The 24,887-nt window shown below is 51.7% G+C and overlaps 1 protein-coding gene across 1 annotated transcript in view; it reads right to left on the minus strand.

Annotated features, from left to right (window-relative positions):
• The window catches only part of LOC142563863 (growth arrest-specific protein 2-like), a 245,389-nt gene that overhangs the window by 47,826 nt on the left and 172,676 nt on the right, over window positions 1-24,887 (minus strand). Inside the window, exon 4 of the mRNA XM_075674538.1 lies at window positions 16,441-16,565. Coding sequence (XP_075530653.1) covers window positions 16,441-16,565 — 125 coding nt within the window. The remainder of the gene's footprint in view (window positions 1-16,440; window positions 16,566-24,887) is intronic.

Here is a 24,887-nt window from a genome sequence, read left to right on the forward strand (position 1 = left end):
CCCCCCCCCCCAACTCCCTGGGAGCACCCGGAGAAACCATCCGGGTTGGGGGCCACGGGGATGCCAGACCGCGTGTCCCGAGCCGGAGAGAAAGAAGTGGGGAGAGAGGAGGTTGTTCAGGGGCCGTTATGGGCTCGAAGGGAGAAGAGGCGCGCGTGTTTATAAACAGCTAGACGGATGAAGGCGTCGAGACTGGGGCGCAGCCATCTGGGAGACGACGGAGGAGAGAGAAAGAAAAAGTGGGGGGGTCGAAAAAGCGTGTCTGGCATCGTCGTCATCGTAAAGCGCCCGAAGCTGTGCGTCAAACGGAGCACCGTTGCTGCCAGCGAGCAGCTGTCGGGGCACGTATAGTAATGCGAACGGGGCATAGCAGGAAAGTCGCATGCCCACCAGCTGGTGCTGTCCGTTACAGTCCGCAGCACCGGGAAAGGCGATGGAAGGTGGCTATACCGGAGACAGCCCTGGAGGCCCAGCTCCCTGCGCTGCCAGGCGCTTTTAGAGCGCCTTTTCGTTTATAATTAGACGCTTATGCGGCTTTAATGATACGCGACAGTACCGCTTGCTAGTACCCCTTTCATTCTTCATGTCGTCGTAGTGTAGCCCAGCAGTTCTGCTACATTGTAATATTTCGCGGCCGCTAAATCATGATATATGCAGAAAAATAAATAAATAAAGAAGTAAACAGTTTTCTCAGTGCTGAATTTATTTCTTGTAACAATCCTCGCCTTCATAGAACGAAAACTTCCACGATTCATTAAAAAAATATGAACAGTTCTGTTTTTCTTCATTTTAGTTTTCTTCTTTCCTAGAATCTAGTATTCTAGTGTGCAGTGACATTGTACCGTACGTGTCTGTGTTCTTCCAAGTGTAAATATTGAATTGATTGACACTAGCCCTTGGCTATGGATCCAGATGTTTGCATAGAGTACCCTATGATTTTTCTTTTTTTTTTCAATTCGACGAGCATAACGATGCAATGCGACGAGGGCGCGCCATACAATGGGCGACCGGCGCGCGTTTACTATATACACGCCACATGTTCTACGCCAGCTGGCATGCGCTGTCACACACTCTGCACCGGTTGGTACTTCAAGCGAATGCTGGTCGGTCGTCGCGTTCGCGGTTTTGTCACACAAAAGGCTGGATGTCAGCTTCTGGAGACAGGTCTGTTTCAGGAGCTTAGAAGCCATGTAGATAGAAATTTTCGCTTAGTAAAACTGCACGACTTTCTTCTTTTATACGCAACAAACCTCATCAGGTGCGGTGCCCCCAAAAAAGGAAATGTATCCGCTCCCACCTACTTATACGCAAGAACTCCGACCTAAATATTCCTCTTGAGTAATACACACATTGGGAGCACGACAGGTATATGTAGACAACGGGCTTCCACTGTTGGGCAAACAAAAGTGGGGTGGGGGGGGGGAGGGCGTAAGCAGCATATTCACGACATCTCTATGAGGAAATGAGGCGCTCCCATTCTCAATAACGTCCGCTACACAATTCAAGTGATTAGGTGGTGAAATCATGATACTCCTCGCATTGCCTCGGTAACAGCGTCAACATGTCAGCAAGTAATGTTAGTCTTCTTCTGTGTGATCTCCATATAAGTGCTAAAAAAATTTAATTCTTGGGTTTTACGCACCATAATCACAATATGGCTATGAAGCAGGCAGCATAGTTGGGGACTCCGTATTAATTTTGACCACCTGGGCTTTTTTTAAGGTGCACCCAATGCACGGTACTAAGGTGTTCTGACATCGCACTCTCCCAGCCTCTTCCCCCTATCGAAGTACAGCAACTACTGCCGGGATTTGATCGCGTGACCTCGGGCTTAGCTGAGCAACTAAAAGGCGTTCAGAGTAACCTAAAGAAGAGTGTCAATCATTTCATCAGTAATTACCACTTATTTGCAAATAGCCTATAATTAATGAGTGAAGGATACCGAAACATTTCTAAGGAGCAGCGGAAGCAATGGTAGCACAGCGTCCATCAACAGCGTAGCTGAAGACACGACTAAGCGACATTTAATTTTTCTCGCACACAAGAAAGGCGCGCACTAAAGCGCTAAGAATGTTTCCGATTTGCGAAAGCTATTCCACTCCTCGAAGTCGTGGATGCACGTTTTCACAATGTCATTCCGCAGAATTCGATTTCCCCATACGCGAGTGGCCTGTGTGGGACGCATGCGCTTATAGGACTCAAAGAACAACACGGTCAAAAAGTAATGAATTGTAGCCAATAAAGCGAATTCACGAAAAAAAAATTATTCGGAATGAAGAAAAAAAAACAGGCTTAAAGATCAACAAACAGTGATTGCATGGATCAGTCCGTATCATTCGCATACACGTAAAAAAACCAATATTAAGAACAAAGAAGCCAAGTCAGCGCCACAAAGCGCGCTCAAGCACAGACGCTTGAAAAATGAAAGGAGGAACGAGCGAGAAAGCCAAGGTCATAGAGACCTAAAAAATCGCGGCACTCCACGCCGGTCTTATCGGTATGCCACGTGGGGCGGCTGCTCGGCCACGCCCATCTAGTGCAGCTGCGGCGCCTCGAATCTGCCTTTCCTCATACGCGAAACCATCGCTAGTTTCAAGAACAGCCCGCGAAAGTGCGGGCGCGTGCACACACACACATATATATATTATTGTTTGTTTACGACACCCCCTCCCCCCACCCTTCTAGGACTTGCCTTCTTTCGTCGTGTCGTGTGTGTCCGTTCCCGGCCCATACATTTCCACGCGACGGCTTCACTGATTTCGCGGTATTCCAGGAAGTTGCCCTTGCCCTCACGACCCCGCCCCCCACACTTTTTTTTACTTCTGAAATCCATGTAGGGGCGTCTGGGAAATTTTAAGTCGCCTCCTTATCACAGCATTCTCATTCTGCCCCATAGCTTTCCTCTTTCTTTCTTGTTTAACTTCCTGCGCATCGCGGTATAGAGGGTGTTTTGCTATTACGCGATGCCAGTGTGCTGCCTTACGTCGTTGCGGTAAGGCTGAGGAGGCCCGAGTACTTCGCGAGCACAGATATCCATATATCGCCGAAGTTTACGTAAGGTTGATTTATACCTTCGCCCCCTGCGGTGTTTGCACAAGCGCGAGCAGCTTCCACGAGTGCCCCAAAGCGTTTCCTTCTGTTCTGTTCCCCTAACGGCGTTTGTAGAATATATGTTTGCATTATCCAATGTAGCGGGCGGACACTCCGGAATGGGCCAGTCAACGGCTCTAAATCAAGTCTAGGGAAACGAAAATGTACCGTTACGCGGGATTGTTCCCTGAAATGATATAGTATACCACGACGAAGGAAAGAAAAACAATGAAGTGAAAAACGAGAGCCGTATCGAACTTTAAGAAAAAAAGCAACAACTTTCAAAGCCATGAAACTCCCCTTTTGGCATTGGGTTATGGCTAGGCGTAAAAGACATATTTCTTTCGTGGAGTAATGGGGGGATCGCTTAGTTTTCTACACGCAGACACAAAAAGAAGGTTTTGTCGATGACAAATCACGCAGAACGTTGAGGCAGCCGTATAAAACTCGGTTCAATTTTTATCCGTTTTCTGCGGCGTCACGGGGATATGGGTATACAGCGTTTGTTGCGCTTTGTATACAGGAATTTGGTATGCTTTGTATATTTTTGGCATGTTTCGTTTCTCCTGTTAAAACTGTAAAAAAAGGCAGCAAGCAAATTCCTTTTTAGTCATTCATACTCTTGAGGTGCAATGATTTTCTATGATAATTAATGCAAATCGTTTGAGCATCAGCAACAAAACACGAAAGCTATATTCACGGAGGCCGCACCACTGGCCACCATTGGTGATCAAAGATCGACTGCGGTCTCCAGAGGATCACAAATAGGGCGTGACCTCAATTATGAAACGAGCCGGGATTAGAGCCGCTCGCGCAGCTGGCACCTGCGTGTTTTCCCATCAGGCGAGTCTGAGCGATTAAGCGGCGCCAAATAAAAGACAGAACAATGGAGCTCTGCGTAAGAAGTAGAACTGACGCTTAATTTCCAAGTTGTTCAATCGGAGAAACACCGCGACTGAACAGCAGACGAGTTCAGCCTTCTGCTCTTGCTCAGCAATGTTGGCAACACCGAACTGAAAAAAAGATGAAAAAAAAAATAGGCTCCCGGCAACTCCGACAGTAAAGTTTTTGTCCAGACAAGTCGAGTCTACAAACGAGTCACATTGCTCGTGCGTGAACGCATGACTGAAAGCACAGGAGCCAGGACCAGTGGCGTAGCTAGGTCGTCTGGCACCCGGGGCTCATACGTCTTCTTTGTCACCCCTCCCCCCCACAGGTGTAGCCGGCGGAAAGAGGGGTGTCTTCAGACGTATATGTCAGCCCCCCCTAGCCCCCTTGCACCCGGGGCCCACGGCCCCCCTGTTGCTACGCCACTGGCCAGGACCTCAGCACCCGAAAGTTTTAAGCAACGGCGAGAGATTCGCAAGGACGCGTTTTCCTAACTACAAAAAGCAGTCACGTGACGGTTGTCACGTACTGATCTATCAGTAACATACTGCTCTTTCTTCTATTCTGCTAATTTCTAAAAAGAAGCCTCATTCGCGACTAATCTTTTTTTCTCACAGCGCGATTAATTACTTAAGCGCACATGTCCAAAATAACGCAAACGCTCCCACTGACGGACCTGTTTGTCTTGCTGAACACCAAGGAAGGAAGCGAGCTGGACTGCGCGGAACGGATTTCGAGGCTAGCCAGCCATTCATCGGTCAAACAGATTTCATGCACCCCGATCACAAAAAGCTATTTTTTTAATTTTTTAAAGGAAAGTAATGTTTTCACAGCGGGAAACGAGGAGGGAACAGCGCAAACCAGATGTTCTTACATCACTCGACGGCGAACGTAAGTGACGACGACTTGGACTCTTCGCTGGGATGGCATGCGCAGGGCTCCGAGGACCCGACGCCGCTCGTAAAAACGGCGACATAGACGCCCTGCGAGCGCGTCTTCTCTGCTGCTGGCCTGGCTGCTAATAAGCGAAGGAACTGTTTACAGCTAGATAATTTTTTAAAGCGAAAGCTTTACTGGCCGCGAACTTACGATTCGCCGTGGCCGTGCTCAGAGGAGGCACATGACGTTACACCGCGTTCGCCTCCGCTCGCTTCGCCAGCTGCGTCGCATGCACGTCACAACGCGTTCCTCGTCGTTGCGTTCACCTCCGCTCGCTTCGCCAGCGGAGTCGTGTGCACGTCACAACGCGTTCCTCGTCGTTGAGTTCGCCTCCGCTCGCTTCGCCAGCGGAGTCGCGTGCACGTCACAACGCATTCCTCGTCGTTGCGTTCGCCTCCGCTCGCTTCGCCAGTGGAGTCGCGTGCACGTAACAACGCGTTCCTCGTCGTTGAGTTCGCCTCCGCTCGCTTCGCCAGCGGAGTCACGTGCACGTCACAACGCGTTCCTCGTCATTGCGTTCGCCTCCACTCGCTTCGCCAGCTGCGTCGCATGCACGTCACAACGCGTTCCTCGTCGTTGCGTTCGCCTCCGCTCGCTTCGCCAACGTAGTCGCGTGCACGTCACAACGCGTTCCTCGTCGTTGCGTTCGCCTCCACTCGCTTCGCCAGCGGAGTCGCATGCACGTCACAACGCGTTCCTCGTCATTGCGTTCGCCTCCACTCGTTTCGCCAGCTGCGTCGCATGCACGTCACAACGCGTTCCTCATCGTTGCGTTCGCCTCCGCTCGCTTCGCCAACGTAGTCGCGTGCACGTCCCAACGCGTTCCTCGTCGTTGCGTTCGCCTCCGCTCGCTTCGCCAGCGGAGTCGCGTGCACGTCACAACGCGTTCCTCGTCGTTGCGTTCGCCTCCGCTCGCTTCGCCAGCGGAGTTGCTTGCACGTCACAACGCGTTCCTCGTCGTGGTGTTCGCCTCCGCTCGCTTCGCCAGCGGAGTTGCTTGCACGTCACAACGCGTTCCTCGTCGTTGCGTTCGCCTCCACTCGCTTCGCCAGCGGAGTCGCTTGCAAGTCACAACGCGTTCCTCGTCGTTGCGTTCGCCTCCGCTCGCTTCGCCAGCGGAGTCGCGTGCACGTCACAACGCGTTCCTCGTCGTTGCGTTCGCCTCCACTCGCTTCGCCAGCGGAGTCGCTTGCACGTCCCAACGCGTTCCTCGTCGTTGCGTTCGCCTCCACTCGCTTCGCCAGCGGAGTCGCGTGCACGTCCCAACGCGTTCCTCGTCGTTGCGTTCGCCTCCGCTCGCTTCGCTAGCTGCGTCGCATGCACGTCACGACGCGTTCCTCGTCGTTGAGTTCGCCTCCGCTCGCTTGGCCTGCTGCGTCGCATGCACGTCACAACGCGTTCCTCGTCGTTGAGTCGCCTCCGCTCGCTTCGCCAGCTGCGTCGCATGCACGTCACAACGCGTTCCTCGTCGTTGCGTTCGCCTCCGCTCGCTTCGCCAGCGCAGTCGCGTGCACGTCACAACGCGTTCCTCGTCGTTGCGTTCGCCTCCACTCGCTTCGCCAGCGGAGTTGCTTGCACGTCACAACGCGTTCCTCGTCGTTGCGTTCGCCTCCACTCGCTTCGCCAGCTGCGTCGCATGCACGTCCCAACGCGTTCCTCGTCGTTGCGTTCGCCTCCACTCGCTTCGCCAGCGGAGTCGCTTGCACGTCCCAACGCGTTCCTCGTCGTTGCGTTCGCCTCCACTCGCTTCGCCAGCGGAGTGGCGTGCACGTCCCAACGCGTTCCTCGTCGTTGCGTTCGCCTCCGCTCGCTTCGCCAGCGGAGTTGCTTGCACGTCACAACGCGTTCCTCGTCGTGGTGTTCGCCTCCGCTCGCTTCGCCAGCGGAGTTGCTTGCACGTCACAACGCGTTCCTCGTCGTTGCGTTCGCCTCCGCTCGCTTCGCCAGCGGAGTCGCATGCACGTCACAACGCGTTCCTCGTCGTTGCGTTCGCCTCCACTCGCTTCGCCAGCGGAGTCGCTTGCACGTCACAACGCGTTCCTCGTCGTTGCGTTCGCCTCCGCTCGCTTCGCCAGCGGAGTCGCGTGCACGTCACAACGCGTTCCTCGTCGTTGCGTTCGCCTCCACTCGCTTCGCCAGCGGAGTCGCTTGCACGTCCCAACGCGTTCCTCGTCGTTGCGTTCGCCTCCGCTCGCTTCGCCAGCTGCGTCGCATGCACGTCACAACGCGTTCCTCGTCGTTGCGTTCGCCTCCGCTCGCTTCGCCAGCGGAGTCGCGTGCACGTCACTACGCGTTCCTCGTCGTTGCGTTCGCCTCCACTCGCTTCGCCAGCGGAGTCGCTTGCACGTCCCAACGCGTTCCTCGTCGTTGCGTTCGCCTCCACTCGCTTCGCCAGCGGAGTCGCGTGCACGTCCCAACGCGTTCCTCGTCGTTGCGTTCGCCTCCGCTCGCTTCGCCAGCGGAGTTGCTTGCACGTCACAACGCGTTCCTCGTCGTTGAGTTCGCCTCCGCTCGCTTCGCCAGCGCAGTCGCGTGCACGTCACAACGCGTTCCTCGTCGTTGCGTTCGCCTCCACTCGCTTCGCCAGCGGAGTTGCTTGCACGTCACAACGCGTTCCTCGTCGTTGCGTTCGCCTCCACTCGCTTCGCCAGCTGCGTCGCATGCACGTCCCAACGCGTTCCTCGTCGTTGCGTTCGCCTCCACTCGCTTCGCCAGCGGAGTTGCTTGCACGTCACAACGCGTTCCTCGTCGTTGCGTTCGCCTCCGCTCGCTTCGCCAGCGGAGTCGCGTGCACGTCACAACGCGTTCCTCGTCGTTGCGTTCGCCTCCGCTCGCTTCGCCAGCGGAGTCGCGTGCACGTCACAACGCGTTCCTCGTCGTTGCGTTCGCCTCCGCTCGCTTCGCCAGCGGGGTCGCGTGCACATCACAACGCGTTCCTCGTCGTTGCGTTGGCCTCCGCTCGCTTCGTCAGTGGAGTCGCATGCCTGATAACATGTTGGAGGATTGAAAAGGAGAGCTCGCGTGCGCCGCAACCACAGTTGAGGCAGCAGTATCAACGGCGACAATTCCGATAAGCAGGAGGAGGCCTGGAATCGACATCGGAACGAGATGAAGAGGAAACTAATTGCCCAGGAAACGACGAACAGCGCGCCGAACGACCGGCTAAACGCCGCAACATAGCTAGACAACCAGAAAACCTGGATTTTCAATCAAGATTAACCAAGGCTAACCTTGCTATGCCTTAGCTTTCGCTACATATATCCTGGCATCGCCGAGCTAAGCCACTGCCAATTCTTTTTTCTTCAAATGCATGTATCGTAAAAAATCACTGGCTTCGAACTTTTTTTACTAGTGCAGCTAAATTAACACACCGATTAATATGTGAATATGTGAACGCGATTAACGGGAACGATTAATCGCGTTCAAAATTTTAATGGACGCCCAGCCCTACAACCGAATAATCCTCAGTGGACGCTGAAATTATAACAATGAGTCAGCTAGCAGCTCATGCATTGTTCTCGGCACTGTCAGGCGCCTTCGTCTGCCAACTCATTTATGAAGCAAGCCGAGACGCGAATCGGCGACAGAAGTTCTGTAAACTCGTGGCTGTTATCGCCGACACTTTTCTAGCCCGACACGGTGCGCTTAATGTATGCAGTCTAAAATAAAAGAAATAGAGTAATAGCTCACTGCGCGGCGAGAATGCTGTTTAAAGCTACAGAAGACTCTTAAAGGAACACTAAAGCAAAACAGTCAGTGCTGCCGCTGTTGTGGCCTAATATCATGACCCACAATTAATTGATGCAAAATTATCGGTAACTTGGCTATCCATAGTCTGGGTGGCTTTAAGACCTATCGATAGTGTGAAAAAAAGACTACCGATGCTATCAGTAACACTACCGATAGCAGTGCTATCGATCGTACTCGCTATTGACAATGGCGATCGATAGTTCTGCCATTTTTGCTAGAAATGTTGCGATAACTGACCATCATTAACACTCGACCACTTCACGAAATTGGGAACAGCAAAACGTCACCACTGTTACATTGTTGTGCTTGAGTGCGGCTGGTCGTGCGATTTTACAATACCAATAGTGCGCTATCGATGGTAGTTACAGTAGTTTTGAATCCCTACCTCATGACCACGTAGGGTATTGGCGAGGAGCAGGCACTTTTCCTTGTATTTCTCGATTCCAGCGTTACTTGAATAATTCAGCAAATCACTTCTCGCCACGAAGAGCAGCTTCGCTGCCTCTTTCGAAAACGAAGAAGAAAAAAAGTAAGCTTATTAGCACGGAAACAATCGCGCTGTCGGTTGTTTCACATGATTTGAGCCGCAAAGACCGGAGCACAAACACTTGAGACAAGCTCGCTTGTCGCGTTGGAAGCAGGAAGAACAAGCGCCGCGAAACGCTTGGCGGCGCATAGGAGCGAGAAGGAAAGCAGGCGTCTGGCAGCGCAATGACAGCGCGTTTGTTTCGAGATCTTTGAAGCTCGCCGCCTCCGCGGACACCCCGCTCTGTATAACGGGCGCTGAAGGGAGGACAAACAGACTGGCGCCGGGGGGAACAGTTTAGTGGGCCGCGCGGTATAGCAGCACATGTACGTACGGCCACACTTCGGAACCCGCGAGAGAACCACCTATCGCGAAACCGCCGCGGTTCTTGGAAGGACTCATTGCCGCTCGAACGAGCGCAGCTTGAATAAACTGCCGACAGTGGATGTTTCGAGGGTGTACACACAGGCCGTTATGCTCGCCTAATACAAACTCAGCTTGCGGTGCGCGTACGTGTCGCAGCCCGGAGTAGGTGGCACTCCCACCTCCCAATCGAAATAATAATAATAAAAATAAACGAAAGAAAGCAGATGAGAAGGGCCAGACAGACTGACCCAGAAGTCCCGATTCAATGGCTGCGCGCTAAGTAGCTTCACTACAACGTATGCTTTCACACGACGTGGTAAATGCCAGTCGCACAACTAAACGAATGATACACATAATCACTGTTCAAGATAGGTCTTCTCTTGAACGCCAGGGTGCGCTGTCGTCACTATCTGCCCCTCCAAGCGAGCAAGTTCATCCTATAACCGTTATTTTCGTTCCAGGGGCTTCTAGCGTGACGTCACACGGTGTCCTGACGTTGCAGCAATAACCCGATATTTAGCTCATAAGTGCTTAACGCAATAAAAAAACAGACAAGAGGAAGACGATGAATAATCAGATCAGTATGATGCCACAGTGAACAACGCAAGAAGAGTCGAGGCTATAGCGTCAATATAAGAGTTCAGACTAGGGAGAGAAACCTCAGGAAACGAGGAGGTGAAGGCCTGAGCCGATTCCCAGGGGCGCGGCAGATTAGCCTAAACTCAATTAGGGAATCGCAGTGCGTCACGCGGTCTCGCTCGCCGCATTTCCCGTCAGATGAGGATGGACGGCCGGAAGGGCCGCGGAGTCGCGTGCACTTGCATCGCGACGAGCCACTAATTCGCCCAGTTGGTCTGTACGTAAGGAGAGAGGAATCGGAGCGTCACTGATTAACCGCGATTGGCCGGTGACGAAGCGACGTCCGAACGGGAGCAGGGAGATGAAGATTGAGGCTGCGGCCGACGCGGACAGCCGCGCGGGGGGGCAAGGTCCTCCGAACCAATTGTCTCAATGCAGTATACGCGGGCCAATGCAGTCCACAAGTTGCCCCGGAGTCGCACGAACGCTCCGCCAGTGCAACAGGGCGGGCAAGCCAACTAGTTGCGCCCGGCATATGGCGATACACGTCGCTGCCTTTCTCGCGTGGCATTGAATAAACTCAGCACAGTGAGAATAGGTAGCTTCAATAATAGCGTACGCAAGCGTCTCTGCGTACAAAAAGCAGTTCGCACCCCCTATCTTTGGGTGCGCAATACCTAAAATTTCCTAATATCTGTGGATATTATGGAAAGACCACGCGCAGAAACGAATGACCATGTTTTATTAGAACGTCTCAGTATGGATGCAACTGCATCGTAAATAAACGCCAGCTGGAAGTTGGCTCTTGCACGTACGGTTCCTCTTTGTCTCTAGGGTGGTTTCTACAAACACCCTAGGAATTCAAGTACTGGTTCAAACGTATTGTTGGGCTAGTTGGTTCAGCTATATAATTACGTGTACGTGCTAATGGTGCTACGGCTACACCGATGCGACAACGCAGTAGCAGCTTCTCAGGCGAGAACTGCGCGTTATAACTATAGCATATGAATAACTCTGTAGAGAACCACACTTTCGGTCCCCTGTGTCCTACTACACCATTTCGTCTTTGTATCTGCTCCGTTGTTGGGGATGACCGAGCATGATCTTTCTAACTGCCGAGGTGGCAGCATATGTCGCCAAGAACTTTACAGCACTTTTATGCCAATAACCCCATATATGCAAGAAAGTTCGCTTCATTGCATGTATTCCTTTTCTTCGAGTCAACAATCTTCCAGGCGCCACATTTACCCGTTGCCATTTACCACCCATTTTCTCTTCCCGGCAACGCGAGTCTCGCTTTCCTGCACTGCTGCGTTATCTAGCGGGTAAGCTCGGGACGTGTTGAAGGGAAAAAAATGTTCGACAACATTTGTAGCACGGTTCCGACCATATCGTGGAGCGGGCATCCTCTGGATGGTCATCTCTTCCGGCTTACCGTGTTACATTTGTGCGAAGAGGGCAGTACGAATCGAGCCTAACCACCGGCGCGCAGAAACCGCCGCGCGCGGTCGCCATAGTGAACCCGACCGAGGACGGCGTTTGTCGTAGTTAGCGAAGAGTGCGGCTACACGCGCCTACACCGCTGCACTGCGGCGCAGCGTCATCGAGCGAGACAGCGCGCGAGAAGTCGCGTCCCGCGGCTAAACATAGCGACGGGGCCTCAAAGCTGAACTACAGCGTAGAGACAGCACCCGGTTTACATTAACGAACTCAGTAAAGCGTTCCCGTAGAACTGTAGTGGCTTCGCGCACATATGCGCACTGGCGAAACGCGTCGACTCGACAGGCACTTTACGGAAAGCGCGGATGCCTTCGCGTAATGTGAAACGCAGCCGTCTTCAACAACTCAGAGGGTGAGCACAACTGAGGCACGGCGGCTAAGCCTAAGTACGGATTGCTCTCACAGAACGTAAATGAAGCGCGTTAGAGACGTGCCGGAAGAGAGAAAGCCGACGCGCAGTGTAAGCGATCTCGCACGTTCCAGAAGCGTGGGCAGTCATTACATGATAACGACAACGGGAGAGTTGACTGATAGGAGGAAGCAGTAATTTCCCGGCAGTTAGAAAGGTTCAGTAGTTTGAGTACTCTGCTTCGTGGCTGGTTTCGGCGGCGCGACAACACCAAGACAAAGAAGCACGTTGCCATTTGTGCGCCGCTCGTTTGGATAAATGGAGACGTTCTATCTTTGCCTCGTCAGGTATTATATAACGAGTGGTCGTAAGAGCACGATGACTTTCGACCGCACTAAGCTCGTTTCCGAAAATTACTAATCGCAAAACTTCTTCCCGCATTCAGAAATTTTGCACCTTACCTCTCTTATCGTTAGAAACGCAAGGTACCGCACACACAAGCAGGAATTTATAAGTGACGATGGTAATACGTGCCAGATAACTGCAGAACTGCAAAAAAAAAAAGTCCATTCAGCAAGGACAAAGTACAGCTGCCTGCTAAAAACTTCTGAAACAGCGTTAACTTCCTTACGAATCCTTAAGCGCAAACGCCCGTAAAATGCGCGTGTTGCTGTTCACCTTTCATTTCGCCAGACAGGCTTGCTATCAGTAACGATATTCTACGCAGCGCATTCCGCCTAGCGCTCCGCTAACCTCCGCTTTCAGTAATCCACTGAAGGACGATAAAGCTTTCTCTCTCTCTCTCTTTCACGCTCCCCTCACGCAGGAAGAGGCGCAGCCTCAGCCCGGAACCGCCGGAGACCGACGCGCCACTCCACATCCCCAGTGATGGACGATTCGAGGACGCAGCGAGGCACGCCGCGCGAGCTCTCTCCACCGGGCCACCGCATCTCTCTCTCCCGAGCACGGAGATGAGAGACGCCGACGCATAGCGCTCTGCAGAAAACTTCCCGAGAGTGAACGCGCGGCACACGTGGCCAGCACAGGGAGGACGCTAGAGATTTGGGGGGAAGGCGGAGGGGGAGGCAGTGAGGAGAGAAAGAACCCCAGTTTGTCGTCGTGTCAAGGACCTCTCGGCGCAACGCCAGGACTGGCACTCCTGTTCGGATGAGCCGATTGCCAGCGTAGGGTGCGAGTTTGTTCGGGGCGAAACAAATGCCACAGACTGTACTCGGTCCGCGGGTGTGGTGACAGGCTCTGTCGTTTTGCGTGGCGATGAACGCAGAGAAGGGGGGGTGCACTTCGAGTTCCTTTCTCTCGCTGGTTCGAACCATACGAAGAAGAAATAGAAATGCAAAAGCAGCAAACAGGCCAAAGTGGGGATAGACGAGATGGATTCTTATGCCTAAGTTAACTTCAGGCACAATAAGGAAAGTGACGAAATGAGAGTGTACGCAAACACAACTTGTCGCAGGTGGCACCGACCACTTCCACTTTACGCGTGCGGTGCCTTACCAAGTAAGTTACTGCGAGGCACTGCCCTGGGAGTGTTAGCTGGCGCCCCCTCACGACCACGGCAGCTAAAATGGAGCAGCAGAGATGAGCTCTCCCTTGCGGCCCGTCATATTTTCGCCCAATTTAGTTTCCTCATTTTCCCTTCTATTTCTACCATTTCAATTACACGTATCATTTTATTTCGCCTACGGTTTAACGGGCTTCGTAGTCTCTTTGTATGGTTGTAATCAACACAGCACCGATACCCTCGGATCCGTTTATTCTATTTACTACGTTGCCACTGGTGTGCCCCATCTGTCTTCGATTGACGCTGTGGCCGCAAGCTACGCGAGTACCAACACTGCGCCATCCTTACCCTCAGCCACGCCATCTTACAAATGGAATACGATCCCACCAGAGCCGCTACGGTCCACATAAATTGATTTTCTAAAGAGAACCATTCACTCGCGTAACGCGCGAAAATATGCACCGCCACTAGTTATTAGAAATGAAAGACGATCGCCCCCAGCCGCTAGTGTCCGTATATACTGGCACTCGAATAACCTGCGACACACGCGTAAATATCGCACCGTTTGAATCCTTCCGCAGCGCCTCAGACAAGTGACAGCTATAAGGTGTTCCTGTCGTGAGATCACGGATTTCAGTCCATGCACGGTCTAGCCATACTGTCATTGCCCCTTGTGTGAGTGAGAGATAAATGAGATGCGAAATGCAGGGAGGTTAAGGGAAAATATATATACTCAGTATGCTAGCCTGCACCGGGGAAGGGGTAACGAGAGAGAGAGAGTGATAATTATAAAAATCATGCACATACAACGCACTGTGGGAACCGAGGTACGGGAAGCTTTCTGTGCTGTTTGCTTTTATCGACAATAAGCGGTGAAATTCACGGTGGATGTTTAATATGTTCAGCGTTTAGTGCAACGCGAGACCGGCGAGTTGACGTTAAACGTTACCTCGCGTACGCCACTGCCGCTTGTGTGCGCAGTACGCAGAGCACACAACGAGACGTGCTTGCTTGAGGCGCTGCTTTAAGCCCACGTGCGAAAACCACAATAGAGTCGTAAGGCACGCTGTTGCGGCGTGCTCCGGAACAATTTTTACCACCTGAGGTTCTTTAACGTGCGCCTAAATCAAAGTACACGATCGTTTTTGTATTTCGTCCACGTAGAAATGTCGGGGTCGAACACGCGACCTCGAGCAACGCCACAGCGGCGAAGCTACCGCGGCGGGCACGGAAGTGTTGACTTAACGTGTCACCTAGACATTACGATACTTTAATGCAGCCTTGCGTGCGCACATCCCGGCTTAGATGGCTGCTTCAAAAATTTACACGGTGTTTATTTTTCAGATATACCTGAAACGTACCGTACCTTAAAGTCAAATTTGTTAAGTTGGTCCACCACCGCTGTTGTGTCTAGTAGCAGCGTTTTCTTGCAGTCTTACGTCGCCTTTTCCCTATTCCCTGCCTCCTCCCCCATGTATGTACTGCGCCCTGTCTCTGTCTTCTCTCCCTACCTCATCTCAACCATTCTACCTTACTGTAGACCATTGCACCCTAGTACAAAGATAAGTGCTGGGGTTCTGTAATGCCTTTTTGGTAGGTCACGGGTAATTACAGCAGCCAAGAGGCTATTGTGGCGACGCCCAGAACACTCCAGGGGTCTCTGTGGCGACGCGATGGAAAGGTCCAAACGAGTTTACCTCGTCGCCTTTCCTCTCTGCCACGCTCCCGCCATGTAAATGCACACTCTGAACCACCTGCCGACGCGGAGTGCAAAACAGGGACAGCAGCAGCAGAAAAGTCGAAGGAAAAGACAAAGAAAGAACAGAAGCACACGTAGGAAAAGAGACAACGTGGCTCAGTCCATGGTGTGCAAGACAAAGAAAAAAAATTGCCACGCCAGGTCATGCGGACGCGAGGAAACCACGAGTAGTCACCATCGGAAGGTAAATTATCTCCACTGCACATATCAAGGCCTTTAAGTTTCCGCACCTGCGCCACATCGCGTTATATAGCCAGTTAAAAAACAAAAACAGCAATATTACTTCAATCCCTAAAGTCGCTTTTCAGTCTTTTCCTTCTCCTTTCTCAGCAGTAACATACCGGGCTCGTGTTGTCTAACCATGTCCCTTCTTTCTGCACTGTCCCCACGTATTCTCGCCCAAATGTCCGCTAGTGTTTTCTTTTTTTCGGTTAAGCGCATTGACGTGCGTTCCAGGTCAGCTAGTTATCATTGCACCACACACACACACACACACAAACACACACACACACACACACACACACACACATATATATATATATATATATATATATATAAAAGGAAAAAATCACGGAACATTTGTTTTCCTGTGTTTGCCTGATATATCTGCTATTGATTTGTCCCTGAATATATCGGCTATCAGGCTTCATTTTTCGGCTCAGGTTTTCCTTCAAGCTGCATGGTTGCTACCGGAAGTTCCCACAACGTGGGCAATACGCGGCCACACGCGCTTGTTGGCTACAGGTTTCAGCCGACTGTTCCAGAATAGCGCACTTTATCCTCGGGTTAGACAGCCTAAAAGCCAAGCTTAGGAAACGTCACGCAGTGCTACGGACTATCAATTGCAGTACACAGTTTTGTACGGCATAGAAACAGGCAAAAATTGCACACTAGGCAGCTACGTTCTCTAGAAGCGTCAAACCCCGATACACCCACGCATCTGCCGCAGTACGCCGTGGAAGGTCGAACCAGATCAAAATATGGTGTTTAAAGTCCCGAAGTAATTATCAGGCACGTCACAGTAAAAAAGGGCGGGGTGGGTGGGGTGGTGCATATTATTTTCGATCATCAGGGGTTTCATAAACGTGCACGTAAATCGAAGTACGCATGCGTGTTTGCATTTCGCCTCTATCGTGTAGTAGGCCGCGGTCGACTACAAATCGCGTACTGACCTTGGAGGAGCCGCTCAGGTGGCAACAATGTTCCGCCCTGGCCTGGATCAGCTTGGCTAACCGACAGACGACTACACCATTGTCCAGTTTGTCCAGGAAGTTCTCTGCCGTGATATCTTCAACGTCTGCGAGAGAGAGACGAACACAAAATATGCCGGGTCAGTCGATTCACACACAGGTTAGTGTAACAACGAAAGGTGTAACGAACCCTGGTCACGTTAACCTATAAGTCGCCAACCTGCAACGCACGGTACCAATAAACGACGAAGCTGGACAGGACTATTTCTTGCTGTAGGCTACTTGCTTCAGATGGAACTAGGACGAATAGCGTACACTCACAAAACCACAGCGTGGAGAAGAGAGGACATGTTCTTGGTTTGCCGTAGTTGTCAATTTCGGCTACGTTACGTTTCTACAATTTGGGTCATTCACACGCTGACGTCACACACTGACCCGAAAAAGCACAAGAGCGAGCCCGTGATATACAGCACAGGGTTACAAAACAGAGAAAGATAACGTGGCATGTCGCGGGCCCACGTGATTCCCAGTGATCTTTAGCAACTGTAAATGCACACTACTGTAAATTGTCTAAACGTTGAAAAACAATGAAGCGAAACGCAAGGATGTGCCTCAACGATCACAAAGCACGTTGCAGTTTAGTTTTGCGAATGCTGTGTTTCCCCTCTCGTCATGGAGTGGAAAAGTATGTCCGTCAAAAGGAAAGTTGCTGAGATCCTTTTTTAGCGGGGCATAAGCACAATCTAAAAAGGCACGAGCGCGACAATTTGCGCTATCACATACAAAGCAAACAGAGTGCAGGTAGGTTTAGTCGACCGGTAGGTTCTCCGTTTGGCTATTCTGTACAGGCAAAAAAGAAAGGGGGAGGGAGGGGGGCATCACAGTACATGCAAAGTGTAAATACTGTTGTACGAAAATTGATTTGTTCCAAAGGAGACATTATAGGCGACATGGGAAATTACACGCTGATTGCATAGACAGCTTGCCTCAGTAGTTAATGTGTGAGCACCCCTTTTATCCATAAAAATATATGGGGTTTTAAGTGCCAAAACCACTTTCTGGTTATGAGGCACGCCGTAATGGCGGTCTCCGGAAATTGCGACCACCTGGGGTTCTTTAAGGTGCACCTAAATCTAAGTACACGGGTGTTTTTGCATTTCGGCCCCATCGTAATGCGGCCGCCGTGGCTGGGATTCGATCCCGCGACCACGTGCTCAGCAACCCAACACCATAGCACCACATCTACATTTCGCGACAAGAAAAAAAAATGCACTTCGGCGAACGATGGCCGCACCCCGTGCTCGCCCCTCTCGACGATAAACCTGCGCTGTCCGAGAAAGAACAACCGCGCGGTCAACGCTTCGCGCGCGCCTCGTTTCCGTCGTGTCGCACGTATACGCACACACAACAAACACACCGGCCGGGAGGGGCCCACTTACGGAGGACATCGCGCAGCCAGCGGGCGGCTCGCCGCTTGTCCGCCTCGAAGTGTTCCACGTCGTCTTCGGCGTACGACTCGTCCACCGTGCACCACCAACGCATGGCGATCGGCGCGACAACGCTCGCTCCCGAAACTCAAGCAACACTTCGTCGGGATATCGGAACACTTCCGGCACGGGCTACGGCAAGAGTTGACGACACTGTCGCTGGTGGAACCGCGGTTAGGCCAAGAAGAGCGCAGGCGGGACTGTAAGGAAAGTGTTTCCGCAGTTGACGGTAAAGTGGTTGTAAGCACACAGACCAAAAAACGGAAAGAAAAGGAAGAAAGAAAGAAGGTAACGCGAGTACCGCAGGCTACAGCCGAGTCTGTGCACTTTGAAAAACGACATACGAATCGATCAGAAGCACTGCATCGAGCCGATCGATGAGAAGAACTGATCAGAGCACCGAGCAACGAGAACTGATCCAAAAAAAGTAATAATGGATCTTTAAGAGTCACCAGTGAACGCTGGTTGGTGAAAGCCATTAGGCGAACGAACGCAGGTCAACAAGAGAGACGAACGGCACCAGTCCAGCTATATCGGAGTTCAACTAGCGCCCAAATTACAGGAAGATTAGAAGTGAACGCTGTAGGAAAAGGGAACGTCACAGGCAGGAGGGCGAAGAGCGCATTTTTCCGTTGCTGCGCGGTTTGTCGGCCGTTGCACAAAAAACGTGAAAGCGCGTTCTGCACGTCAAATCTGCCTGTATGCGGTACGGAACATGTACGAATAAATGCTAAATGAGCAAACGTTCACGAGATAATGAAGGGCAGGATTCCATTAATCACCAAGGGAGAATGAGTAAATATTGGCACACAGAACTCACATAAAGAAGAAAGAATATATAAATACGTGAATTAAGTGAACACCTGCGAATGAAAGCAGATGACTCCTCCAAGGTGAGTGGACGTCAATGATTGAACGCGCATCAGTGAACACCCACGATGAAATGCGGCAATGTGGTTCATCGGGGGACCTAGGACTCCTACACGGTGCAGGTGTCAGAAAAAAATCTTTCCGAACCAGTACACCTAATGCATGCGGTATTAAAATATCACCTTGGCCGTCGTTACCAGTCGAACGGTCGTAAATTAGAAAACAAATCAACGCATCGTAAGGACGTTCCTGTATTTGTACTGCAAGATATATGCGACACTACGCATGCGTCCGCAAGAAATCAAAGTAGCGCTGAAAGAGCTTTCCGAGTCGAGCGTGCGACGAGTAACGACGTAAGGGATAGGGGCTGCCCCCCATTAAAAGGTTCCGCAACACAGCCCACCGACGAGCAAAACAATAATAACAAAATAAGAGTGCCAGCACAGCTTCCACGGCATCGCAGGGGAACTGCTACTGGAACCGTTCCCCTGTCAGCAGAAATCATAACAGCGAATCGCAGTAAGACATCGCGCGTCATCCAAGACCTGCGAGACAACAGAGGCCCTGTGCCTCCGCACTGAATGCGTCCCGTTGAAGTACGACGACGGAGCGCGGTTGTCACATCACGTGGGAAAGACCGACGTGGAGAGGATGCGGGTTGAAGGGAGATGGCATCTCGGGTTCATCTGAGAGCAAGACGGCCATCTCATGATGCACTGAAGATGGAAGACGGCTCCATTATTACGACTGCACTCGTATGCAGAAAAACGCGGAAGTCCCCGCGAGAAAGCTGTGGAAACATGTGCTTCTCACGGGTCTCTCTCTATGCAGTCGGCAAAAACGAAACTATTGAAAATGAAAATAAAGGGACGTAAGACAAACGAAAACAAAGAGACGGACAGTTTAAGAAATCGGCATCGTTCTCACGGATCATCGACAATTAAATAAAAGCCGCTCCGATGTCACCGCGACCTCGGCAGCCTTCGAATAGAGCTTTTGGGTAAGCTGAAGGAGCGACCGTGCTTTTAGATAGAGCGCTGTGGGGGCGTGCCAGAGCTCATCGGGAAGAGAAGAACGCGGCACATGCTGCCGTATACGCAGGCTGCAGCTGAAACCTGCGGAGTTGGAAGCAGGGCAAGTGGCACGGTCAACACACTCGCTTATCTCATGATAGAATGTTTGTGCCGTCCGCACGGTTCGTATAAGCCGCACAGCGTTGCGGAAGCCTGCAGGGCGATGCGAGTTTAATCGATGGCGGAACAAGCAAGCTGCTTGGACAGGCCGTGCGATTTGCGACAGCCCGCGCACCGATAACGCAGACCAGTGACATCGGCCAGTACGAGGTCATTCATTCTTACGAGCCAACGGGGAGAGAGGGGGCAAGAAGGCGGTGAACGGCCGGGAGGAAGGGACAGTTCCAATGGCTTTGGAGTAACAAGAAGTCGCGTTCCTTTGCCTAATTTGTACGAATGGTGCCAATAAATTAGTGTGTGGAAGGTAGACAGAGAAGAAGCTGATAAGCGGTAAAGTACGTAGCCATGCAGAAGAGAGAGACAACCTTGCGGTATGGCGGTGTAGCGGGGGGTAAGCGCGAGAAATAGGGGAAAGAATATCATGCCACCCCTACTGCACCAAACGTTCTCGAAGAAAAGTAAGACAGCACATTGCAAAACGTAAAAGGACTGTTCCCGTAAGGCTTAGGAGATGCGCGTTAAAAAAAGATTCAAACATCACCGACCAATTATCTCTCGATTGGGTGCTGCCGTGTCAAAGTCCAACAATAGCGCACGGCTTGAGCGAGACGGAACAATAGCCAAAAACGCGCAGCCTGAACCAGCGCTATAATACGCCATTTCTCCGCATATGGGGTAAACGCCTCGCAAAACGCGCTGCAACGCCCCCAAACACAAACTCGCACCCCTGCACGCGGACTCCCTCCTCGCGAAATAACCTCTGCACTCAACCAGCATCGCACGGCACTGCATTGCGGATCTATTCTCGGAAGGCACCTACGCGAGAGCCAAGAGCAAGGACCGTTAGGGCGGCGAAAGAAAGCAAAAACATACACGAGGAAACTGCTGGTTCACAGCTGTTCCCGTCCTGTAAGGACGCGAGGTATATCCCTCTTCCGCGTGTCGCCTGGGTGTCGGCTCGCGGGCAGGAACGCGAGACCCTGCGGGCGAGGACAGAGACGAACTGTCCCTTGGATCGCGAGAAGGATGGCCCCACGCAGAGAACTCGAGAGAACCCACGACGGAGGGGACGGGGAAGGGAACCGAGAAGGAGATCCCTCGAGAGTACTACTTTTCGGCCGGGATGCGGAGTGTCGCCCACACTGATAAATGTTGGGCGTTCCATGACGAAAAATAAATATTGACACGGGATCTCCGAGCGCTGTGACGCCCGAGGCAGACCGCGCGCGCTCAGCAACGGCTGAACGAGTTTCTCGCTCCATCACAGAGAGAGGGGGGGAAGGGGAGGAGGCCTTGACGAACAAGCCTAGGTCAGGAACGTTTAGCTCTACTAACGACAAACTGAAGAAGTTGGTTTAATGTAATCGCGTGTTTCCGCAATCGCGAGTATCGATCGATCGATCGATCGATCGATCGATACTCGCGATTGCGGATAACGAACGAACGAACGAACGAACGAACGAACGAACGAACGAACGAACGAACGAACGAACGAACGAACGAACGAACGAACGAACGAACGAACGAACGAACGAACGAACGAACGAACGAACGAACGAACGAACGAACGAACGAACGAACGAACGAACGAACGAACGAACGAACGAACGAACGAACGAACGAACGAACGAACGAACGAACGAACGAACGAACGAACGAACGAACGAACGAACGAACGAACGAACGAACGAACGAACGAACGAACGAACGAACGAACGAACGAACGAACGAACGAACGAACGAACGAACGAACGAACGAACGAACGAACGAACGAACGAACGAACGAACGAACGAACGAACGAACGAACGAACGAACGAACGAACGAACGAACGAACGAACGAACGAACGAACGAACGAACGAACGAACGAACGAACGAACGAACGAACGAACGAACGAACGAACGAACGAACGAACGAACGAACGAACGAACGAACGAACGAACGAACGAACGAACGAACGAACGAACGAACGAACGAACGAACGAACGAACGAACGAACGAACGAACGAACGAACGAACGAACGAACGAACGAACGAACGAACGAACGAACGAACGAACGAACGAACGAACGAACGAACGAACGAACGAACGAACGAACGAACGAACGAACGAACGAACGAACGAACGAACGAACGAACGAACGAACGAACGAACGAACGAACGAACGAACGAACGAACGAACGAACGAACGAACGAACGAACGAACGAACGAACGAACGAACGAACGAACGAACGAACGAACGAACGAACGAACGAACGAACGAACGAACGAACGAACGAACGAACGAACGAACGAACGAACGAACGAACGAACGAACGAGCGAGCGAGCGAGCGAGCGAGCGAGCGAGCGAGCGAGCGAGCGAGCGAACGAACGAACGAACGAACGAACGAACGAACGAACGAACGAACGAACGAACGAACGAACGAACGAACGAACGAACGAACGAACGAACGAACGAACGAACGAACGAACGAACGAACGAACGAACGAACGAACGAACGAACGAACGAACGAACGAACGAACGAACGAACGAACGAACGAACGAACGAACGAACGAACGAACGAACGAACGAACGAACGAACGAACGAACGAACGAACGAACGAACGAACGAACGAACGAACGAACGAACGAACGAACGAACGAACGAACGAACGAACGAACGAACGAACGAACGAACGAACGAACGAACGAACGAACGAACGAACGAACGAACGAACGAACGAACGAACGAACGAACGAACGAACGAACGAACGAACGAACGAACGAACGAACGAACGAACGAACGAACGAACGAACGAACGAACGAACGAACGAACGAACGAACGAACGAACGAACGAACGAACGAACGAACGAACGAACGAACGAACGAACGAACGAACGAACGAACGAACGAACGAACGAACGAACGAACGAACGAACGAACGAACGAACGAACGAACGAACGAACGAACGAACGAACGAACGAACGAACGAACGAACGAACGAACGAACGAACGAACGAACGAACGAACGAACGAACGAACGAACGAACGAACGAACGAACGAACGAACGAACGAACGAACGAACGAACGAACGAACGAACGAACGAACGAACGAACGAACGAACGAACGAACGAACGAACGAACGAACGAACGAACGAACGAACGAACGAACGAACGAACGAACGAACGAACGAACGAACGAACGAACGAACGAACGAACGAACGAACGAACGAACGAACGAACGAACGAACGAACGAACGAACGAACGAACGAACGAACGAACGAACGAACGAACGAACGAACGAACGAACGAACGAACGAACGAACGAACGAACGAACGAACGAACGAACGAACGAACGAACGAACCGATCGATAATAACAGGATAAGTTGGTTAGCGGGATACTTGGAATAAGCGTAAAAATGAAGACCGATGAGTGGCGTGCTACTTGCGTGGTTGCGAGCGCGGCTCATCAAATTCAGACTTGCTGCTTTGGGCGTTTACGGATACATCGTGTGTAAATTGCACTTGCTATATACGTCGCACATATGTCCCCGAACTCTTTATACTGCTTCCCTACCCGCTCTTCTCAATGCCTTAGAACCGTCTACGCGCGGGATTTTAATTCCAACGCCGCCGCAAATCACCGCACCTAGAATACGACGGGATATACCGCTCGAATAGAATGCCGCCGCATATGTGCCGAGTACCAGCGAACATCCGGCTAAACAAGGATACGGTAAATATAGCGGCAAGTGGTTGGTCTCTATCGACCCAAACTGTATTCCGCCATTTGCCAGCGGGCTGGTTTAATAAAGCAGGGCTATTTGCGGCATTAAAGAGAACAGCTCCACCTTTGCCTCTATAGCTAACACTCGCGGGGCGCAGAAAGACGCGCCATCCGCGTTAACAAAGGCACGCTTGCCTGTATCAAATGCCTCTAAACCAACCCGCAACGTCTACATGAAGGAACCAAGACACCGCTGACACAGCTGCTAAGTGCTGCTTCAGAAGCGACCCGGCAGCTAATTCAGGAAGCGTCGCTGGGCTGTGCTTTCGTTAAAAAAGAAAAAAGAGAAAGAAGAAAAAGAGAGGGAAAAAAAATTTCACTCTTCCGCTGTGAGCAGCTGTCCCCGTCTTACAAAGTTAAATATGGGGCACGCGTAGAGCCCTCCGCCCCCAGCGTGCTCAAGAATATGGGACAGACTACGCTCGACACGAATGTTTCACAAGAGCGAGTGAATGGGAGAAGTCAGGGCGCAAACGATTCATACTCAACACCAACAAGAAGATTGAGCGAAATCCTTGTCCTCAAGAATCTTAAACGACCAGACTGATTGACTGATCGATTGATTGATTGATCGATCGAGCTTCATGTACCAAGGAAACACGAGGTCACTGAAGGGAGCCGTATTGCGGTTGATCAGATTGTGCATTTTAACTTCTTGATACTGCGCATGCGTTAGGAGGAATGCTGCAGTCTATGGCTCCGAATTAACTTTGACTGCCTGGGTTTCTTCAGCGTGCACATAAATAGATGTAACCCGGCGGTTCTCACATTTCGAACCCATCGGAGCACGGCGGCCGAGGCTGGGAATCGAACCCTCAACCTTGTTCTTAGCAGCGCAACGTCACCGACATTGAGCAGCCGCGGGGATTCGGGACTCTGCAACGACGTCAGAATGTATCGGATCACACGCAGCCAAAGCCCCCTCTTTGGCCTGGCGCAATTATAACAGTGTACTCCATTTCACAGCAGTGAGTAAATGCTGGGAGTGCTCGGCCACATTGCGATTTCCATGTCCACGCCGCAGTTTTATCACGAGCAAGCGATGGTGACACGCCATCGTGTTACTGTCGGCCATTTGCACGTCACGTCAGGATT

This window comes from Dermacentor variabilis, chromosome 11 (assembly GCF_050947875.1).
Source record: "Dermacentor variabilis isolate Ectoservices chromosome 11, ASM5094787v1, whole genome shotgun sequence".
Lineage (NCBI taxonomy): Eukaryota > Metazoa > Arthropoda > Arachnida > Ixodida > Ixodidae > Dermacentor > Dermacentor variabilis.